General features: G+C 39.5%; 1 protein-coding gene across 7 annotated transcripts in view; it reads right to left on the reverse strand.

Annotated features, from left to right (window-relative positions):
• LOC123799956 (protein FAM228B-like) overlaps nucleotides 1-17,937 on the reverse strand; it is a 45,473-nt gene extending 27,536 nt beyond the window's left edge. For 6 of the 7 annotated variants that reach the window (XR_006781766.2, XR_006781765.2, XM_045809309.2 and 3 more), the window contains exons 1-8: nucleotides 17,607-17,937; nucleotides 16,826-16,957; nucleotides 13,612-13,680; nucleotides 11,726-11,917; nucleotides 11,018-11,098; nucleotides 7,434-7,521; nucleotides 7,183-7,339; nucleotides 917-1,024 (exon numbers count right to left, since the gene is read on the reverse strand). Coding sequence is in view for 4 of the 7 variants with exons in the window: in XM_045809309.2 (XP_045665265.2) it covers nucleotides 917-1,024; nucleotides 7,183-7,339; nucleotides 7,434-7,521; nucleotides 11,018-11,098; nucleotides 11,726-11,917; nucleotides 13,612-13,680; nucleotides 16,826-16,924 (794 nt within the window). In the remaining 3 variants the exon portion in view is untranslated. Of the gene's footprint in view, nucleotides 1-916; nucleotides 1,025-7,182; nucleotides 7,340-7,433; nucleotides 7,522-11,017; nucleotides 11,099-11,725; nucleotides 11,918-13,611; nucleotides 13,681-15,365; nucleotides 15,390-16,825; nucleotides 16,958-17,606 lie in introns of those variants that run through there. The other variant, XR_015725328.1, reaches the window with a different exon arrangement.
• Nucleotides 17,938-18,024: the final 87 nt, after the last annotated feature.

Genomic DNA, 18,024 nt, shown 5'->3' on the forward strand with positions numbered 1-18,024 from the left:
ATCTACTTCCTGTCTCTACAGATCTGCCTCTCTGGACATTTCCTATAAATGGAGTCATACGATATGCGGTCTTTTCTCTCCTCTTTCACGGAGTAGAATAGTTTTGAAGTTCATCCATTTCATAACAGTACTTCTCTTCATTTTAATCTCCAAATAATACTCCATGTATAGATATGGCACATTGGGGTTTTTTTTATCCATTCACCAGCTGATGAATATCTAGGTTGTTTCCACTTTTTGGCTATTGTGACTAATACCGCCATGATTACTCCTGTCTAAGTCTTTATGTGGACATATGTTTCCATTTCTCCTGGGTAGGAGTTGAATTGCTGGGTCACATGGTCACTTAATGTTTTACATTTTGAGAAACTGCCAAACTATTTTCCAAAGTTGCTGTGCACCATTTTACATTCCCTGCAGCAACATCTGAGGGAACTCGTTAGTTTTAATCAGATAAACATGTTATGAAACTATTAGAGAAATCTCTTTAATTCCATAACTAGGCAACTGAGATGATTCCCTCTGTCACACACACAATAGTACATACTACCACTCTCCTTGTAACATCTCTTCACTCTGGGTATACCTACTATCCACCAAAACTAGTCCAAAATTCCATTTTTACTGCTCCAATTCCAATTAAAAATCTCCTAACCTTTCAGTTGTTAACAGTTTATTTTCTGTCTGTGCTTGTTATTTCTGAATGTGTTAGCAATTTGTTCTTTAAAAATCAGAAAAAGTTGAGGCAAGTTGCCACCTCACCCAGACACAGAGGAGAGAGATGCCTGATGTCATGCCATCAGAGTGTGGTGTATGCCTCAGCACTGTTCCAGCAACTTAAAAAGATGGCAGGGGCTGGAAACACAGTCAAGTATCTTTAATGAAAAAAAGCAAAGCTATGGAATAACAAACTTACTTGTAAATAACTGATTTTTCTTCCTGCTGAGATTCCACAGGATGAGGAGTTCTGGTCAAAGGTTTCAAATCGAAACTACAATCATTAAAATTCGTTTTCACTTTTAACCTTTAACAAAATAACATGTGTGAGGATGTTTTGAAAACAAAACTATCTTACATTTATACAGAAATTATTGTTATACATTGACTGCTATGTATATTGTCCAAAAGACCATTGTTTCAAGCTAGTGTACATTCTTGAGTGTTTAAGAGTTACTGAAACTGGGACACCTGGGTGGTTCAGTCGGTTAAGCATCTGACTCTTGGTTTCAGCATAAGTCATGATCTCAGGGTCCTGAGATCCAGCCCTGCATCTGGCTCCCCGCTCAGTGAGGAGTCTGCTTCCCCTCTCTTTCTCCTGCCCCTTCCCCTGCTCCTGCACTCTCTAAAATAAATAAATCTTAAAAAAAAAAAAAAAAGATTTTCTCTCCCTCTCCGTTTGCTCCTCCCCCCTCTAAAAATTAAAAATAAAAAGATATAAGAAGGTCTAATATATGTCTAACTTGAGCCCAGAAGCAGAATGGAAAAAATGAAGAAAAAGCAGTCAAGAGATCATTGCTGTGAATTTTCATTACTGATGAAAAACAAACATAAGAGATCCAGGAAGCACAATATATATTAGTTAAATAAAAAGAAATCTGTACCTAGACACCTCTAGCAAGAGTGCAGCAAACTAAAGACAGGGGCACCTGGGTGGCTCAGTTGGTTAAGCGTCTACCTTAGGCTCAGGTCATGATCCTAGGGTCCTGGGACCAAACCCACATCGGGCTCCCTGCTCAGCAGAGAGCCTGCTTCTCCCTCTACCTCCGTCCCTTCCCCTGCTCGTGCTCTCTCGCTCACTCACTCTCTCGCTCAAATAAATAAAATCTTTAAAAAAATAAATTTTTAAAAAGAACCCTAAAGACAAAGAAAAGATGTTATAAGCAGCCATAGAGAAAGGATGAAAATCAGAATGAGAGCAGACGTCTCATAAACAGTAGAAACCAGAAACAAGAAGTATATCTTTAAAGCATTAAGAGAAAATAAATATCAACATAGAATTTTGTATTCAGCAAATTATTTTTTTAAAGATTTTATTTATTTATTTGACAGAGAGAGAGACAGCCAGTGAGAGAGGGAACACAAGCAGGGGGAGTGGGAGAGGAAGAAGCAGGGCCCCAATGCGGGGCTCAATCCCAGGACCCTGGGATCATGACCTGAGCCGAAGACAGACGCTTAACGACTGAGCCACCCAGGAACCCCAGCAAATTATCTTTAAAGAACAAGAATAAGGATATTTCAGATACACCAGAATTGAACATTAAAGGCTGAACTTCAGAAGAACAAAGTCTCCAGAACTATGGTATAAAATGGAAGCCAGATGGCAACCACACGAATTCCCTCCTTTAGGTAGCTGTCTCCAATCTCTATGTTCCTACATATATGTCTGCTAACTTCAGAGAGGAAGTTTTCTCCTGGATTCACTCAAACTAGAGATCATTTAAATTAATAAAATTATATAAACTGAACACTGAATAATTTCAATCCCAAGAAAATGATGCTTCTCATTTTTAAAAATTTTTTGGAGAAGGGGGAGGGGCAGGGGGAGAGGGAGAGAGAGAATCTTAAGCAGGCTCCACGACCAGCATAGAGCCTGACACAGGACTTGATCTCATGACCCTGAGATCATCACCTGAGCCAAAATCAGGAGTCGGACACTTAATCGACTCAGCCTCCCAGGAGCCCTTTCATTTTTTTATTTCTATCCAGGATCCCACCTTTATATTTTGTTGGGCTGGGTTAAGTGTCCCTCCTCTGTGCTTCTGTAATAACTTGTACAGATAGGAATTATCACATCTGCCATTAGTAATGGAATTATCTATTCAAATAGCTATCTTCTCTATTGTATTGTGAGTACTTTAAAGGCAATTATAACTTAATACATAAGTCTCTGATTGAATTAATTTGAAATATGGGTTGAATTGTGTCCTCCAGAAAAAATATGTTCAAGTCCTAAACTCTGATACCTGTCACTGTGACCTTATTTGGAAATAAGGTCTTTGCAAATGTAGTCAAGTTAAAATGAGGTCATAATGGATTAGGGTGGGCTCTAATCCAGTAACAGATGTTACAAGACAGAAATTGGAGGGGTGCCTGGGTGGCTCAGTCAGTTGGGAACCTGACTCTTGATTTCAGCTCAGGTCATGATCTCAGGGTTGTGGGATCAGGCCCTGTGTGGAGCTCCAAACTCAGTGCAGAGTTGGCTTGTCCCTCCCCCTCTGCTCCTCCCCTCAGCCCACTTGCACTCAAATAAATAAATAAATAAATAAATAAATAAATAAATAAAATCTTTAAGTAAAAAAAAAAGGAGGGAAACTGGATACAGAAACAAGGGGAAGAAGACTATATGACAATGGAGGCAGACATTAGAGTGATAAGACGCACACCAACTAAAAAGATTTCCAGCAGCCAACAGCAGGTAGGAAAGAGGCAAGGCAGAGCCTTCATAGAAGGAATGGCACTGCTGACCTCTTGATTTTATACTTCCAGCCCCCAGAACTGGGAGAAAATACCCAGTTTGTGGTACTTTATTACAACTGCCTTAGGAAACTAATATGTAAGATAATATTTCTCAAAACTGAGTTCCCCTCAGGGCGCCTGGGTGGCTCAGTCGTTAAGTGGCTGCCTTCAGCTCAGGTCACCATCTCAGGGTCCTTGGATTAAGCCCCACGTGAGGCTCCTTGCTCAGCAGGGAGCCTGCTTCTCCCTCTCCCTCTGCTGCTTCCCCTACTTGTGCTCTCTGTAAGATAAATAAATAAAATCTTAAAAAAAAAAAAAAACTGAATTCCTCTCTGACTCTTCCTTTTCCCTGGCCCTCCAAATCTGGCCACCAAAATCTAAAATTCCTTTGTTTTATCACATTAATCTCTTCATTTCATTCCTTTTGCCACCATCCTGAGGCCTTTATCAACACAACATGGATCCTTATAAAAACTTCAATGATCTCCAACTTCCAGTCCTATCTTATCTCTAATCTATCATATACAGCATATGCCAGATTAAAGTTTCCAGCATTTCATGCTCTCCTCAACTATCCTCAATGACTCCCCATTCCCTACATGATAAAATCCCAATTTTTAAGCTGGTATTGAAGGCTTTTACAAAATCATTCCAAACTAGTTCCACAGGTTTAACCAATGAGTAGTCATCCACTCATTCATTTCACACACAAGTAGATAGTTGCAAACTGTATGGTAAGTGGAAAAGTACATGTGTATCAAATGATGGGACCAAAGAGGGACTAGACCATACTGACCAGTATAAGGAGGTGGACTGGAAATATTTTACTTTAAGATTATTTTTTTAGGTTTATTTATTTAAGCAATCTCTACACCCAACATGGGGCTCAAACTCACAACCCTGAAATCAAGAGCCACATGCTCTACCAGTTGAGCCAGCCAGGTGCCCCAACTGGAAATATTTCATAGAGGAAGTGTTAAAGCGGAATTTAACAGAGTCTTGGAAACAGTGTTTTCCTCAAAAAAGACTGGGCATAGAGCAGAAGACCACAGAGAGGCCCCATCAGTGGCAAAGATGCATAGGAAGAGATCCAGAGCTTCAGGTAAACAAGTGCAATGCCCTACCCATTTCCCTGGATCCTTCCATACTACAAAGCAAAAGCCTGAAGCTGCTGGGAAGAGGGAAGTAAATTCTTCCCCACCTCCCAGGACAACAAGCAAAGATATACTGCTTCTGGAAGAGAAGTAAAGGCAAAACCTGCCTGCCTGTGGAGAAATAAGAGGGGTACACTCAGGACCAAGGCAAGGATCCAGTGCTACTAGGATAAGGATAGAAGTAAAAATCCCCTGTCCCATAGGGAGAGACAAGAAACCACTTTAGGTCCCTATTCCTATACCTATACCAAGCAGAGATCTGCTACTATTGGAAGAGGGGCAGGAAACTCACCCAAGAACATCCACACAAGAGCTTGGCTGCCACAAGGAGAAGGGAAAGGACTCTATGAACGTGCTATTCCTGAGGCCCACGCACATAGAGCATGCCTAAAATCGTGGAGGGATAAGGAAAACAGAAAAAATTCCTCTGCTCCCACTATGAGCCTAGCAATAACAAGCAATAGCAGTATACTTCTGGGAATGAAGCAAGAACACACCCCCACACACACACCTCTGTGATGCAGGCTTACAGAAATAGCCACAAACTGGAAGGGGAGAAGGAATGCTTGAGAAAACCCTTCTGGCATACCAGCCCCCACCCTGAGCACAAGGTAACAGCAGCCCAACACTAAAGGCATTTGAAGCCTGCAGTGCACTAAAAGTAACAATAGCAATAATAATACCTAAACCCAGCTCAAGTTCTGACTAGATAAACCCAATTCTCCACACTAATGCTTGACAGAAGAAAAGGCATATCTATTTCTACACATGCTCAGTCTACGCTGTTCTACCTCTACTGCCTGATATTCAATCAAAAATGACAAGACATGCAAAAAAAAGGGCAGGGGGGCAAGACAAAATAACCTCAAATATCTAGCATTTAATAAAAAATTATAAGACATGGGGGAGTGGGCAAGACAAAACATAACCCATTGTCAAGAGTTAAAGCAATCAATAGAACCACATTCAGAAATGACCCTAGCATGGGAACTATCAAAGAATTTAAAAGAACTATGACAAATATGTTAAAGAATCTAGTGGAAAAATTAACATGTATAAATGGGAGAATTTCAGGAGAAATGAAAACTATGTGGGGAAAAAAAAATCAAATGGAAATGCTAGAAATAAAAATCACACCAGAGACAAAGAATTCCTCTGATGGGCTGATCAAGAGATGGGACACAGTGGTGCCTGGGTGACTCAGTCAGTTAAGCATCTGCCTTCAGCTCAGGTCATGATCCCAGGGTCCTGGGATTGAGCCCCACCTTGGGCTCCCTGCTCAGTGGAAAACTGCTTCTCCCTCTCCTCCCTGCTCATACTCTCTGTTGCTATCTCTGCCTCTCTCTCTCTCTCTCTCTCAAAATAAATAAATAAAAAGAGAGAGAGACAGAGAGACAAAGAGAGAGGGGACACAGCTGAGGAAAGGCTCAGTGAACCTAAAGATAGGTTAGTAGAAATTGTCCAACTGAAATATGAATAAAAAAATTTTTTTTCAACACAAAAGAACAAACTAAGAGCCACAGAGCAATGAGACAATATCAAATGGTCTAACATACATATAATTGGAGTCTCATGTAGCACCTGGGTGATTCAGTCAAGCATCCGCCTTCGGCTAAGGTCATGATTCCCGGATTCTGAGATCGAGTCCCACATCGGGCTCCTTACTCAGCGGGAAGCCTGCTTCTCCCTCTTCCTCTGCCCCACCTCTGTGCAAGTGCACTCTCTCTCTCAATCGTTTGCTCTCTCTCAAATAAATAAAAATCTTTAAAAAATAATAATATCGGTGCCTGGGTGGCTCAGTTGCTTAAGCATCTGCCTTCAGCTCAGGTCATGATCCCAGGATCCTGGGATTGAGCCCCACATTGGGCTTCCTGCTCAGCAGGGAACCTGCTTCTCCCTCTCCCTCTGCCTGCTGCTCCCCCTACTTGTGCTGTCAAATAAATAAATAAAATCTTTAAAAATAATAATTGGAATCTCAGAAAGAAAAGAAAAACAAGAATGGGGCATAAGAAATATTTGAAATGAGGGGCACCTGGGTGGCACAGCGGTTAAGCGTCTGCCTCCGGCTCAGGGCGTGGTCCCGGCGTTATGGGACCGAGCCCCACATCAGGCTCCTCCGCTATGAGCCTGCTTCTTCCTCTCCCACTCCCCCTGCTTGTGTTCCCTCTCTCGCTGGCTGTCTCTATCTCTGTCGAATAAATAAATAAAATCTTTAAAAAAAAAAAAAAAGAAATATTTGAAATGATAATGGCCTTATATTTTCCAAAAAAATAATGAAAGATATCAAACCACAGATACAAGAATCTCAGAGAACCCTAAGCAGGATAAACAGAACGTGGGGGGGGGGGGGCACCTAGACACAGACATAATCTAGCTATTGAAAAGCAAAGAGAAAAATCTTGAAAGTGCCCAAGAAAAAAGAAACATCAAAAACAGGAACAAAGAATTACAGATTTCTCATTGAAAAATAAAAATTTTTTAAAAATCAGAATGATGACAAAATGTATACCACTGTCTCATGAAGTTTCCAAATTCCAAAAGGTTCCATAATTTCTATTATATTAACCATTACCTGCTCCTTTTACAAAATTCACTTTCTATGTAGGTTGTAGGCAGCTTAAGCCACTCATTTGGAGTCATAAAGTGCCTTGAATTAGAAATTCTTGGGAATCTGGAATGCAGTTTGGCCTCTTCGATCTCTTTAAATTCTTTTATTGTATATATTTTGCCTGCAGGAAGATTAGTAACCTAAATTAGCACCCTTAAATGCAACTCCCATTGCTCTTGGGTTATGAAATCATATAACAATTAGGCACTAAGTACCAGTCTCACACTGAAGAAGAGTTCTTTTTTCATCATCTTTATCATATTGTGCCTTTTTCAAAGGGTCACAAAATGGTGGAATGGTAACCTACAAGAAAAGCATGTCTTTTGAGGACAGGTTCGCAGGTCTTTTTCAGTCTATCCTAAGCATCTATGTAGGCCAGAAGAATCAAGAATGTAGTATCTACAAACTACTTTAGTGTAACCATTATATATTTTTAACACTTTACAAAGAAATGAGGGTACTCCAATACATCTCTTAGCAAGGCCCTCTGGTCATGGATAGCTCTTGTTTTAATAGCTTTTTCAGATCACTGTGGATATTCTTCTTAGACACTCTACACAAACTCAGTAAGTGGTAGTTTCTTAAAGGTTATGATGTGCAATCTGAAACTATATCAATAAATTATTCAAATTCAAGTATATTAAAATCCATTGGCTATCCTGAACTTTGAATGGATCTTTTATCTATGTCATGGGTTGATTATTTGGAAAAAATTGTATCACTGAGTTACATGAGATCTTCCAAATGTTAATATATTTAATTATGCTATAATCACATTCATTAAAATCATTACCTCTCATCAGAAAAGTCTAAGAGCACTGGGAAGCTGTCATACTCATGACAGTGAGTATTTTCCCAAAATTCAAATTTTTTGCTTGAAAGCTCACATTTTACTGTTAGCAACAAATATTGTCAGTTGTTTTTCATGAAGTGATAGATGTACTTCATTCATTTCCAGAAAATGTCTGCCAAATATCCAACACTTAATAACCACAGTTTGTAAGATATTCTTTCAAGTAAAAATGGTGTACCATTAAAAAAAATTTAACCAGGATAGCTCACAATTCATGCACTCATGCTGCATTTCAGCAGCAGAAATGCTCTTTGCATACCTCCCATTTCATCACACAGAATATTCAAAAGATGTGTACTCAGGAGCAAGATTTAATAAAATTAATAATGTTTAATGTTTGATCAAGGACAAACTTCAGTGAAATTGAACTCTACTGTGAATGCATGGCAATAAAGAATATAATGACAACCAATATGATTTGGTGACACTGACTTAAGCAGTTCTAAGGTACCAGCAGCTTTACCCACCATTGCTTTTGCACCATCAGAGCAAATGTCAACAATATGAAAAAGGCAACCGATATGTGGCACTATTATGAAAATACTTGGCCTAACGGACCCCTAAAAGGGTTCCAGGTTTCTCAGAGGTCTATATTCCTCACTTTGAGAACTGCTGCTATAACTTCAAAGTGCTCAGCTGAAGAGGCAGCCACCTATCAGCTTCATTTAGAAGGACAGCATGGTAAAAGAACTGCAATTTTGACACAAAAAGATCTGGTTTCAGGGCCACCTGGGTGACTCAGTTGGTTAAGCCTCTGACTCGTTATTTCAGCTCAGGTCATGATCTCAGGGTCATGAGACCCATCCCTGAGTTGGGCTCCACATTCAGTGGGGAGTCTGCTTGAGATTTTCTCTCTCCCTCTCCCTCTGCCCCTCCTCCCCTTGGGGTAAGCATGCTTGCGCTCTCGCTCTCTCTCAAATAAATGAAGTAAATCTAAAAAAAAAAAAAAAAAAAAATCTGGTTTCAAATCCCAGTTCTGCCCCTTACTAGTTATGTTACTAGCTAGTTTATATAAGGCTCTAGCTGTCAACATCTCAGTTTAACTTTCGCCTATTAAAATAGAGACAATATGGGGCGCCTGGGTGGCTCAGTCGTTAGTGCCTGCGTTCAGCTCAGGGCGTGATCCCAAAACGCTGGGATCAGTCTCCTCCGCTGGGAGCCTGCTTCTTCCTCTCCCACCACCCCCCCCCCCCGCTTGTGTTCCCTCTCTCGCTGGCTGTCTCTCTCCGTCAAATAAATAAATAAAATAAAATAAAATAGGGACAATAACACATGCATACAACCCAATTTGGCAAAACGAAAAACAAAAAATCTGCTTTGTCTGCAAATGCCATTAGCTTAAAATGTCTATGACTCAAGCTAGGTCTATGACTCAAGGATTTTAATTTTAATAATATTCACTATTAGCAAAAGTGTGGGAAAATGGACTCTCTTGTGTGGGTACAAATTTATATAACCATCCTGGAGGACAATTTGGCAATATAAATCATTCAGCAATTCTACTTATAGCAACTTATCCAAGGAAAATCTTACGAAATAAATAGTTAGAGGGAAGTTCATCATAATGTCATTTATAACAGCAACAAGTCAAAAAAAATCTAGATGTTCACAGAAGGGAATAGGTTAAAAAAGTGATGGTATAGCAAGATACCATATATAGTTAGAAACACATCTATGCTCTGCTATTTATGCCTGTGTGACTCTGGAAAAGTAACTTAACCAATTTATGTCTCACTTGCCTCATCTTCAAATTACATCATGTGGTAGCAGTGAAGAGGAATATAAATAAATAAAAGTCCTAACATTTGGTTAAGCCTCAGTGCAAGTTATCTTTTTTTTTTGAGATTATTTGAGAGAGATAGATAAAGAGGGAGAAAGGGAGAGAGTGGGGAGAGGGACGGAGGGAGAGGGAGAGAGAGAATCTCAAGCAGACTCCCCACTGAGTGCGTAGCCCAAATCGGGGCTCAATCTTAGGACCCTGAGATCATGACCTGAGCAGAAATCAAAAGTCAGAGGCCTAACCAACTGAGCCACCCAGGCACCCCAGCTGTTATTAATAGAATACTATGCAGTGTTTAAAATTATGTATTTACATTTATTGACAAAGAAAGAAGCAAATCATAGAACTATTGAGGAAAAAATGCAAATTATAAAACATAATGTGTGTTACACCAATTTGGAAAATAAAAACGTGTATATACATCTATATAAAGAAAGTAGTCTTGGCTATCCCCAAGGATATACAGAAAAATGTTAATAAGTTCATTCTGTGTAATGAAATTGTGAGGTTGTTTTAAGATTTTACTTATGTATTTGAGAGAGAGACAGAGAGCATGAGCAGGGGGAAGGAGGCAGTGGGAGAGGGAGAAGCAGACTCCCCACTGAGCAGGGAGCCCCACACAGGGCTCCATCCCAGGACCCTGAGATCATGACCTGAGCCCAAGGCAGACGCTTAACCAACTGAGCCACCCAGACGCCCCTGTGAGTGGTTTTTTAATTCTTTATTTAAAAATAGATTTTTGGGGGGCACCTGGGTGGTTTAGTCGGTTAAGCATCTAACTCTTGACTTCAGCTCAGGTCATGATATCAGGGTTGGGAGATTGAGCCCTAGGTTGGGCTCCATGCTGGGCATGGAACCTGATTAAGATTCTCTCTCTCAAAAAAGTTTTTTTCATGTATCATGAAAAATGTATTACATTTGTAACAAAATTTTAAAAGTCTATGAAATTCTTAAATATCACCTATTACCCAATTATTATACAGTATTTTCAAATTTTATAGAGGTTTAATTTACTTTGGACTTTGGCTTTTTTATTCCTTTCTGAGATATGGAGATGGGAAGCTATTGTTACTGAGTTCTTAGGGAATCACTAAAGAACTACCTATATGTTAGGGCTACTCAGAATAACCAACCACATAATACCAAAAATAAGAAATCTATCCTACCTTCAGAAAATTCGGGTCCTCTTTGCTCATATAAAAAGGATCATACTCTTTTGGATCATAATGTTCTATAAATGCATTTCCCTATAGGAAGGAAATAAAACTACAGATAACAAGAGGTACACAATTGATTTTGAGCATAACAGGACTCAAGAGTCACATAGTTCATCTTCTGCTTCAAAACAGCATCAATGACAAATGCAAAGGGGAAGAGAAGACCAAATTTGAAATTAAACTGAATGTAGCCAAGTAATAACTATTACAGTGACTGAAGGAATCTACTTAAAATTTACAAGAATAATGAATGTTGGAAAACTAACAGATTTGGGAATTTGTTTTTAAATGCTTACTAGCCAAATATCTCAGATCTCTTAGAAATGCCAAAATAATATTTTACAGCTTTGTAAATAACTGAGTTCTAGAAAACTATATATAGATATCCTGTACCTAGAGTCCAAATTTAATTGGTATATAAAATTAATAATTACATTTAAAAAGCAAAGAAAACTGATTATAATGTACACATTTAAATCCAGACCTAACCCTCTTCCCTCCATCCTTTCCATGTGCCCTGGATTTAAGAACAGTACATGCTATAACAGAGTAGAGATTATACATATACAGAGTTAGAAGGGCAGGCTGTTTGGATGATTATAAAGATAATCATAGTTTTAAACCAACTGAAGAAAGTATCAAATGACCTCTTGGTACCTTTTTATTTACATGTTTTAAAAAACCATCTAATTCTTCTTGTCTCCTTTTTTTAATCTTCTTATATGAAGAAACTTTTTCTATAATTTTCTTCTGGAGAGGATGTGCCACATGGTCAGCCCATCTTTTATGTAACATCTCTTTTCTTCTTGCCTTTAAGAAGTCATGATGTTGTAAATACTTATCTAGCTCCTAATAAACAATGATGGAAAAGGCAATTACCTTAAAGCTCATTTACAGTCCTAAGAATAATCCACAAAGTCATTCATTAATTCAATCATTTATTTGGCTTCTACTGGGTGACACACACTATACTGGAATTAGTGAATAATATGTAGATAAATCAGACAACATGCCTGCTCTCCCTGGAGAGACAGACTACAAAACAAATATACAAGAGAGGGACAATATAGCAAAATACACACACACACACACACACACACACACACACACCCTAGAAACAGACACTCAGATACTTGCACATCAATGTTCATAGAACCATTATTCACAATAACCAAAAAGTGAAAACCCAACTGTCCATTGACAGATGAATGTATAAATAAAATGTGGTATATACACAAAATGGAATATTAGACAGCCATAAAATGGAATGAAGTTCTGACACATGCTTCAAAATGGATGAATCTTGAAGACAATATGCTAAGTGAAATAAGCCAGACACAAAAGAACAAGTATTGTAGGATCCCACTTACACGAAATTATCTAGAATAAGCGAATATTCAGAGACAGAAAATAAATTAGAGGTTACTAGAGGGAACTCTGGGGTCCTTTAAGTAATGGGAAGTCATTACTTAATGTGTATAAAGTTTTGGCTGGGGTGATGAAAGTTTTAGAAATAGAAATAGATAATGGTGATGATTTCACAACATCCATCTTTTGGAAATAGTGATGATGGTTGTACAACATGTGAATGTAAGTAATGTCACTGAACTGTACATTTAAAAATGGTTAAAAATGGTGAAGTTATAATATACATATTTTACCACAATGGGAAAAAATGACTAAATTTTTCTTTTTAATTCCTACAGTGGGAGACACTTGGGATGGGCCTTAAAGGATGAAGAATGATCTAGGAAGAGAAGGAATGAGAGAATGTGGAAGAAGTATATTCTATGGAGGGAAAAAAAAAAGACAAGAGTGAAGAGGCAGAAGTATAATACAACCTGGATGAAATGGCAAACAGCTGGTAAAGAAAATGACTGACGTAGACTATGAACTAAAACTTCTTATCCAAAACGTATCCACCTTTCATCTAGCAAATGAAATTATGTGATTACTACAATCAACAACATGAAACTCAAAATGAATAAATAAATAAATTAATTAATTAATTACTAAAAACCAAGAACCCTGAGAGCTTCTCTGGGCTCTATCCCTCCCTAGCTTCAGGTCATAGCACTCTTCAACCATTCTAAATGAATAGCTCCTTTCCTTTGTAAACAACTCTAAAGAAAATTTTTCTTTACAGGTTACCCACTCCAGTGTTTACATGGACATTCATCTTGTTTTATAATTAAGCCTATCCTGTTACAGTTAAAGCCTTCCTCTTACCTATGCATACCTGTGTAGTAATTGGTCAGTGTGGTCCAGTAACAGCTCTTAAAACTCTTAAGAATACACACTGACGCCACAGAAGCCCCACTAGATGAAAGAACGGATTGGGGGAAAGCTCTTACATAAAGGTATCTGTGAAAGAATCCCCACAAAGTATAAAAAGAGAATAAGTCAATTAAAACAATCTCAGAGATCTCTTAAGGTTAATCCTAGGGGCTAATGAGCGTTTGTATAGTGATGATGCACTACACCTAAAATGGACAAATAAAATTTAATTTGTAATTGTAACACAGTCTGTAGTCAATTCTTACCTTAATTACATAACTTTCTCTATATAATATTGATTGAATAGCTGCATCAATATCTTCTTTAGCTAATGCCTAAAATGACAAAATGAAATTTTGAAAATCAAATCTTAAAAAAAAAAATCAAATTATTGGGGCACCTAGGTGGTGCAGTCAGTTAAGCATCCAACTCAGTTTTGGCTCAGGTCACAATCTCAGGGTCCTGAGATCAAGCCCCGTGTCAGGCTCTGTGCTCCGCACAAAGCCAACTTCAGTTTCTCTCTCCATCTCCCTCTGCCCCTCCCCGCCCCCATTCTCTCTAAAACCAAAAACCAAAAAATTTTAAAAATCAGATTATTAATACTGTCTGGACTTGCTTTTATGTGACAGACATATCCCTGGAAAGTTCTCTGTAAATACAATTTTTCTACTTCAAATCATATCATCAACTACATTTTTTTGGTAAGATTTTTTATTTACTTATGTGTGAGAGAAAGAGAGTGGGGAGAGAGAAAGCACAAGAGCGAGGAGGGTCAAAGGGAGAAGCAGACTCCCTACCGAGCCAGGAACCCTCATCAAGTACTTCTTAAAGGGTATTTGAATTTTTCTGCCATTTACTATAGCTCATTCAAGGGCAAAAAATAACTCAGATCACAGACATTTTGAGTCTCAGCATGGTCAAACGACTTTCCCAGAGTCGCATGGTAAATAGAACCCATCTTTTTTTCACGTTTTATAAAATGCTTTTACCTTTATGAGTTAAATAAAATAGAATCAGGCCTCTATTTGAATTCATTCAGTCATTAGTGAATTCTACTTTAACTCATTTAGTCATTATAGCTTCAAATAATAAATTTATATACAAGTCACATTTTCAAATCTTTTTAAAGATTTATTTGCAAGAGAGCACACACAAGTATGGTGGGGAGGGGTTGGGGAGGGGAGGAATCCCAAGCGGACTCCCTGCTGGGCGCGAAGTCCAAAGCAGGACTCTCTCGCAACCCTGTGATCACAACCTGAGCTGAAATCAAGAGTCAGACACTTAACCAACTGAGCCACCCAGGCACCCCACATTTTCAGATTTTAAAGCACATAATCTTCAGGAAATAGTTCATTACATTAATTTTTTTCCACTTGTATAACAAATCTTGCATAAATACCCACCAGAAAATACAAGAGCTTGTAAACCTGTCACTAAAGTGTACACTTAAAAATAGTCAAAAATAGCAAACTTTGATGCTATGTATATTTTACCACAATGGAAATACGATTAAATTTTTTTAACTTCCCTAAGTGAGGGACATTTGGGATGAGCCTTTGAAATCTTCTCACAATTGCACAAAAACAAAATATTCTCAAATTAACAGTCATTGGAAGTAGTTGGCTTCAGTTCCACCAGTTTTCAGAACAGATGAGTAAAATCTCAAAATCCAAGAACTAACCTTCCCAAGGATGGTTAATACCCAAGGAAATATAAGAGTCACGGGAGTTAAGCAACAACCAGAAGCCTAGAAAATTCCGCACTGAGTCAGAATTTAAACTCAAATATAGGGGCACCTGGGTGGCTCAGTTGGTTGAGCAACTGCCTCCAGCTCAGGTCACGATCCCGGGGTCTTCGGATAGAGTCCCATATGGGGCTCCCTCTGTTCTGCGGGGAGCCTGCTTCTCCCTCTCCCTCTGCCTGCCATTCCCCCTGCTTGTGCTCTCTCTGTCAAATAAATGAATAAAATCTTAAAACAAAAAAATTAAAAAAATTAAAAACAAAACAAACTCAAATATACCTAACTCCAGATTCATTTTCTTTGTTCTTTCTGTCTCACAGAGTTGCTATTCCTGGCAAATCTGTTGTTCTCAAAACCAAGATGGGTACTGAATTAACATTCTAGACAAAAATATAAAAAACAACAATCTGAAGACACTGGAGACTGACCAAAAGCAGAGAAAAACAAGAACGTAGTCAACGCTTGGAAAAAGAGAATAACATTGGTGTGAGTTTTCAGTTTTTACGGACTTCTGTCTTAGTGCAGGCCTCCATCAGAGCTAAAGGTAAAGGCTCAAACTCAGAAACATGAAGTTTTACAGAATTCAAGAATTAGAAGACAGGGGCACCTGGCTGGTCAGTCAGAAGAGCATGCAACTCTTGATCTCAGGGTTGTGAGTTTGAGCCCCATGTTGGGTGTAGAGATTACTAAAAATAAATAAATAAACTTAAAAAAAAAAAAAAGAAAAAAAATTAGAAGACAGGGTTCAGGACAACCATAGGAGCTGGAAAGTCAAAAGAGAAATACCTGAAATGAGAAAGCCATAGAGGAGATGCCACCAATTTTACAAATTAACTGACCGAATCTCTGGCGGATCCTTGAACTATGTATGTACAAGGCAAACTTCTTTGGAAAACAGTTTGGCAGTTTCATAAAGAAGTTAAATTCACTTACTATATGACCCAGTCATTCCACAACTAGATACCCAAGAGAAACGAAAGTGTATGTCCATGTAAAGACATATACATCAGTGTTCCTTACAGCTTTATTTGTAATAGCCAAAAAATGCAAATGACCCAAATTTCCATCAGCAGGATGGACAAACTAGGGTATAGCACTCGGCAAAAAAAAAAAAAAAAAAAAGGAATGAAGTACTGATACATGCTACGTGGATGAATTGCAAAATAATTATGGTGAGTGAAAGAAGCCAGACAAAAGGAATACATGTTAAGATTACATTTGCATAAAATTTTTAAAATGCTAAATAGTGTAGTGACAGAAAAAAAAAATCAGTGATTGCCTTGAGGGTAGGCAAGGAGGGAAGGATGACAAAAGGGACACAGGAAGGAAACTTTGGGAATACTGAATATTCACTCTCTTGATTGTGGTGATGGTTTCATGTGTGCATACATACATCAAAATTTATCAAACTGTACACTTCAAATATATGCAGTTTACTGCGTTACCAGTTATACCTTAATAAAGCTGTTTAGAAAAAAAATTACAATAGTTTCTAAAAATACAGCAAGAGTTAAAAGTGCTTCAGGAGAAACTTTATAACTTTGTTATATAGGAAATGTAATCAATTGCCTATGATTCCACGTTAAAAAGCTAGAAAATGAATAGCAAACACAAAGTTAGAACGAATGGAATTACAAAGGGCAGAAATGAAACAGAAAACATAGAAAAAATATTAAGCACAAGCCACTTCTCAATGCAACTACCCAAATACAAACTTCAAAATGCCATACTACTGTTACCTCCATAAAAGAAAGTCGCTGAGGTTTCAACCATTCTTTCGAGCTCGTGGGCTTGTGAAGCTTGTCACTTATCAGATCATCACTGTCTAAATTTCTCATTGTGATCACAAAAAAACAGAGCTCCTAGAAAAACTTAAAAAAAAAAATTAGCTTATTCAGTAATGAGAACTCACAATCCTACTTTCTCTTCTGTTTAATTAACAATCCTTGAACCACAAACGGGTGTGGAACGTATTCTGAATTAGTAGGCACCCACACTTTCCCTAACAAGAGGCCTTCACCATAGTTTCTGATGAGGTCTTCAGAACCCGCCTGTTTTAAGCCGGGGAGGTTCTCTCTGGACTGACCCCAGCTACCCCCCGGAATTCCAGGCTTCCCACGTCCTTCTACAATACGGCCCGCTCAAGGCGGCGTAGCAATCACCAGCCAGGCCTCTAGGGGGTCGCACTGCAGCAGTGTTCTGACTCAGGGCCGCGAACCCGGAGAGCTGCAACTTTCTGACTACTGAAGCCCACACAGGGGCTTAGTAGAGAGGGGGAGGGCTGCTTAGAGAGGGAGGATGTTTCACAAAAATTTGTGTCCTCAGGCTCTAGGACGCCCAAAGCACCCACCCCAAACACACACACACACCCCGTTATCTGAGGGGGAAGCTGTCATTAGGGCTTGCGCCTGTTGTAGACCTACAGCACCCACCACCCCGTCCCTTCCCTCCCATCTCGTCAACAAGATTAGTGCGTGCTCCGCCCGGCCTGGCAGGGAAGTTGCAGACCGCCACGGGTACCTCAGCTTCCTTCCCAAGACTGGCTGGGCCTTGGGCTCCCTGCAGCACGCGAGGGGCCCGACCCCAAGGCCCACGGCCCCGCGGTGGTCGGCTGCGACGGGAGAGTGCGCCCCTCGGGGCCTGCGGCCCCGTTAGCTCGGCCCCGTCGCCTCGGAATGACAGAATGTTCGAGTCCAGTGCCTCCTTGACGCAGCCCCCCCGCAGCCCCAGCGCTGCGACAGACGACAACGAGTCAGAATTCTGCCAGCCGCCGCTGCGTCCCTGAGCCCCGCGCAACTGCACGTCCGAGGCCAGCCCGGTGGAGAAGTAACCTAGGGGCCTGAAGTGCGGGCGTCGCTGGGCGGGTCGTGGTTAGCGAACCAAACCGAAGCTCTTCTCGGTGACGAGCAGATGTTGTAGCCAATAGCTAGGCACGTCG

Source organism: Ursus americanus, chromosome 7, assembly GCF_024610735.1.
Source record: "Ursus americanus isolate L20-20 chromosome 7, mUrsAme1.1.p, whole genome shotgun sequence".
NCBI classification, from domain to species: domain Eukaryota; kingdom Metazoa; phylum Chordata; class Mammalia; order Carnivora; family Ursidae; genus Ursus; species Ursus americanus.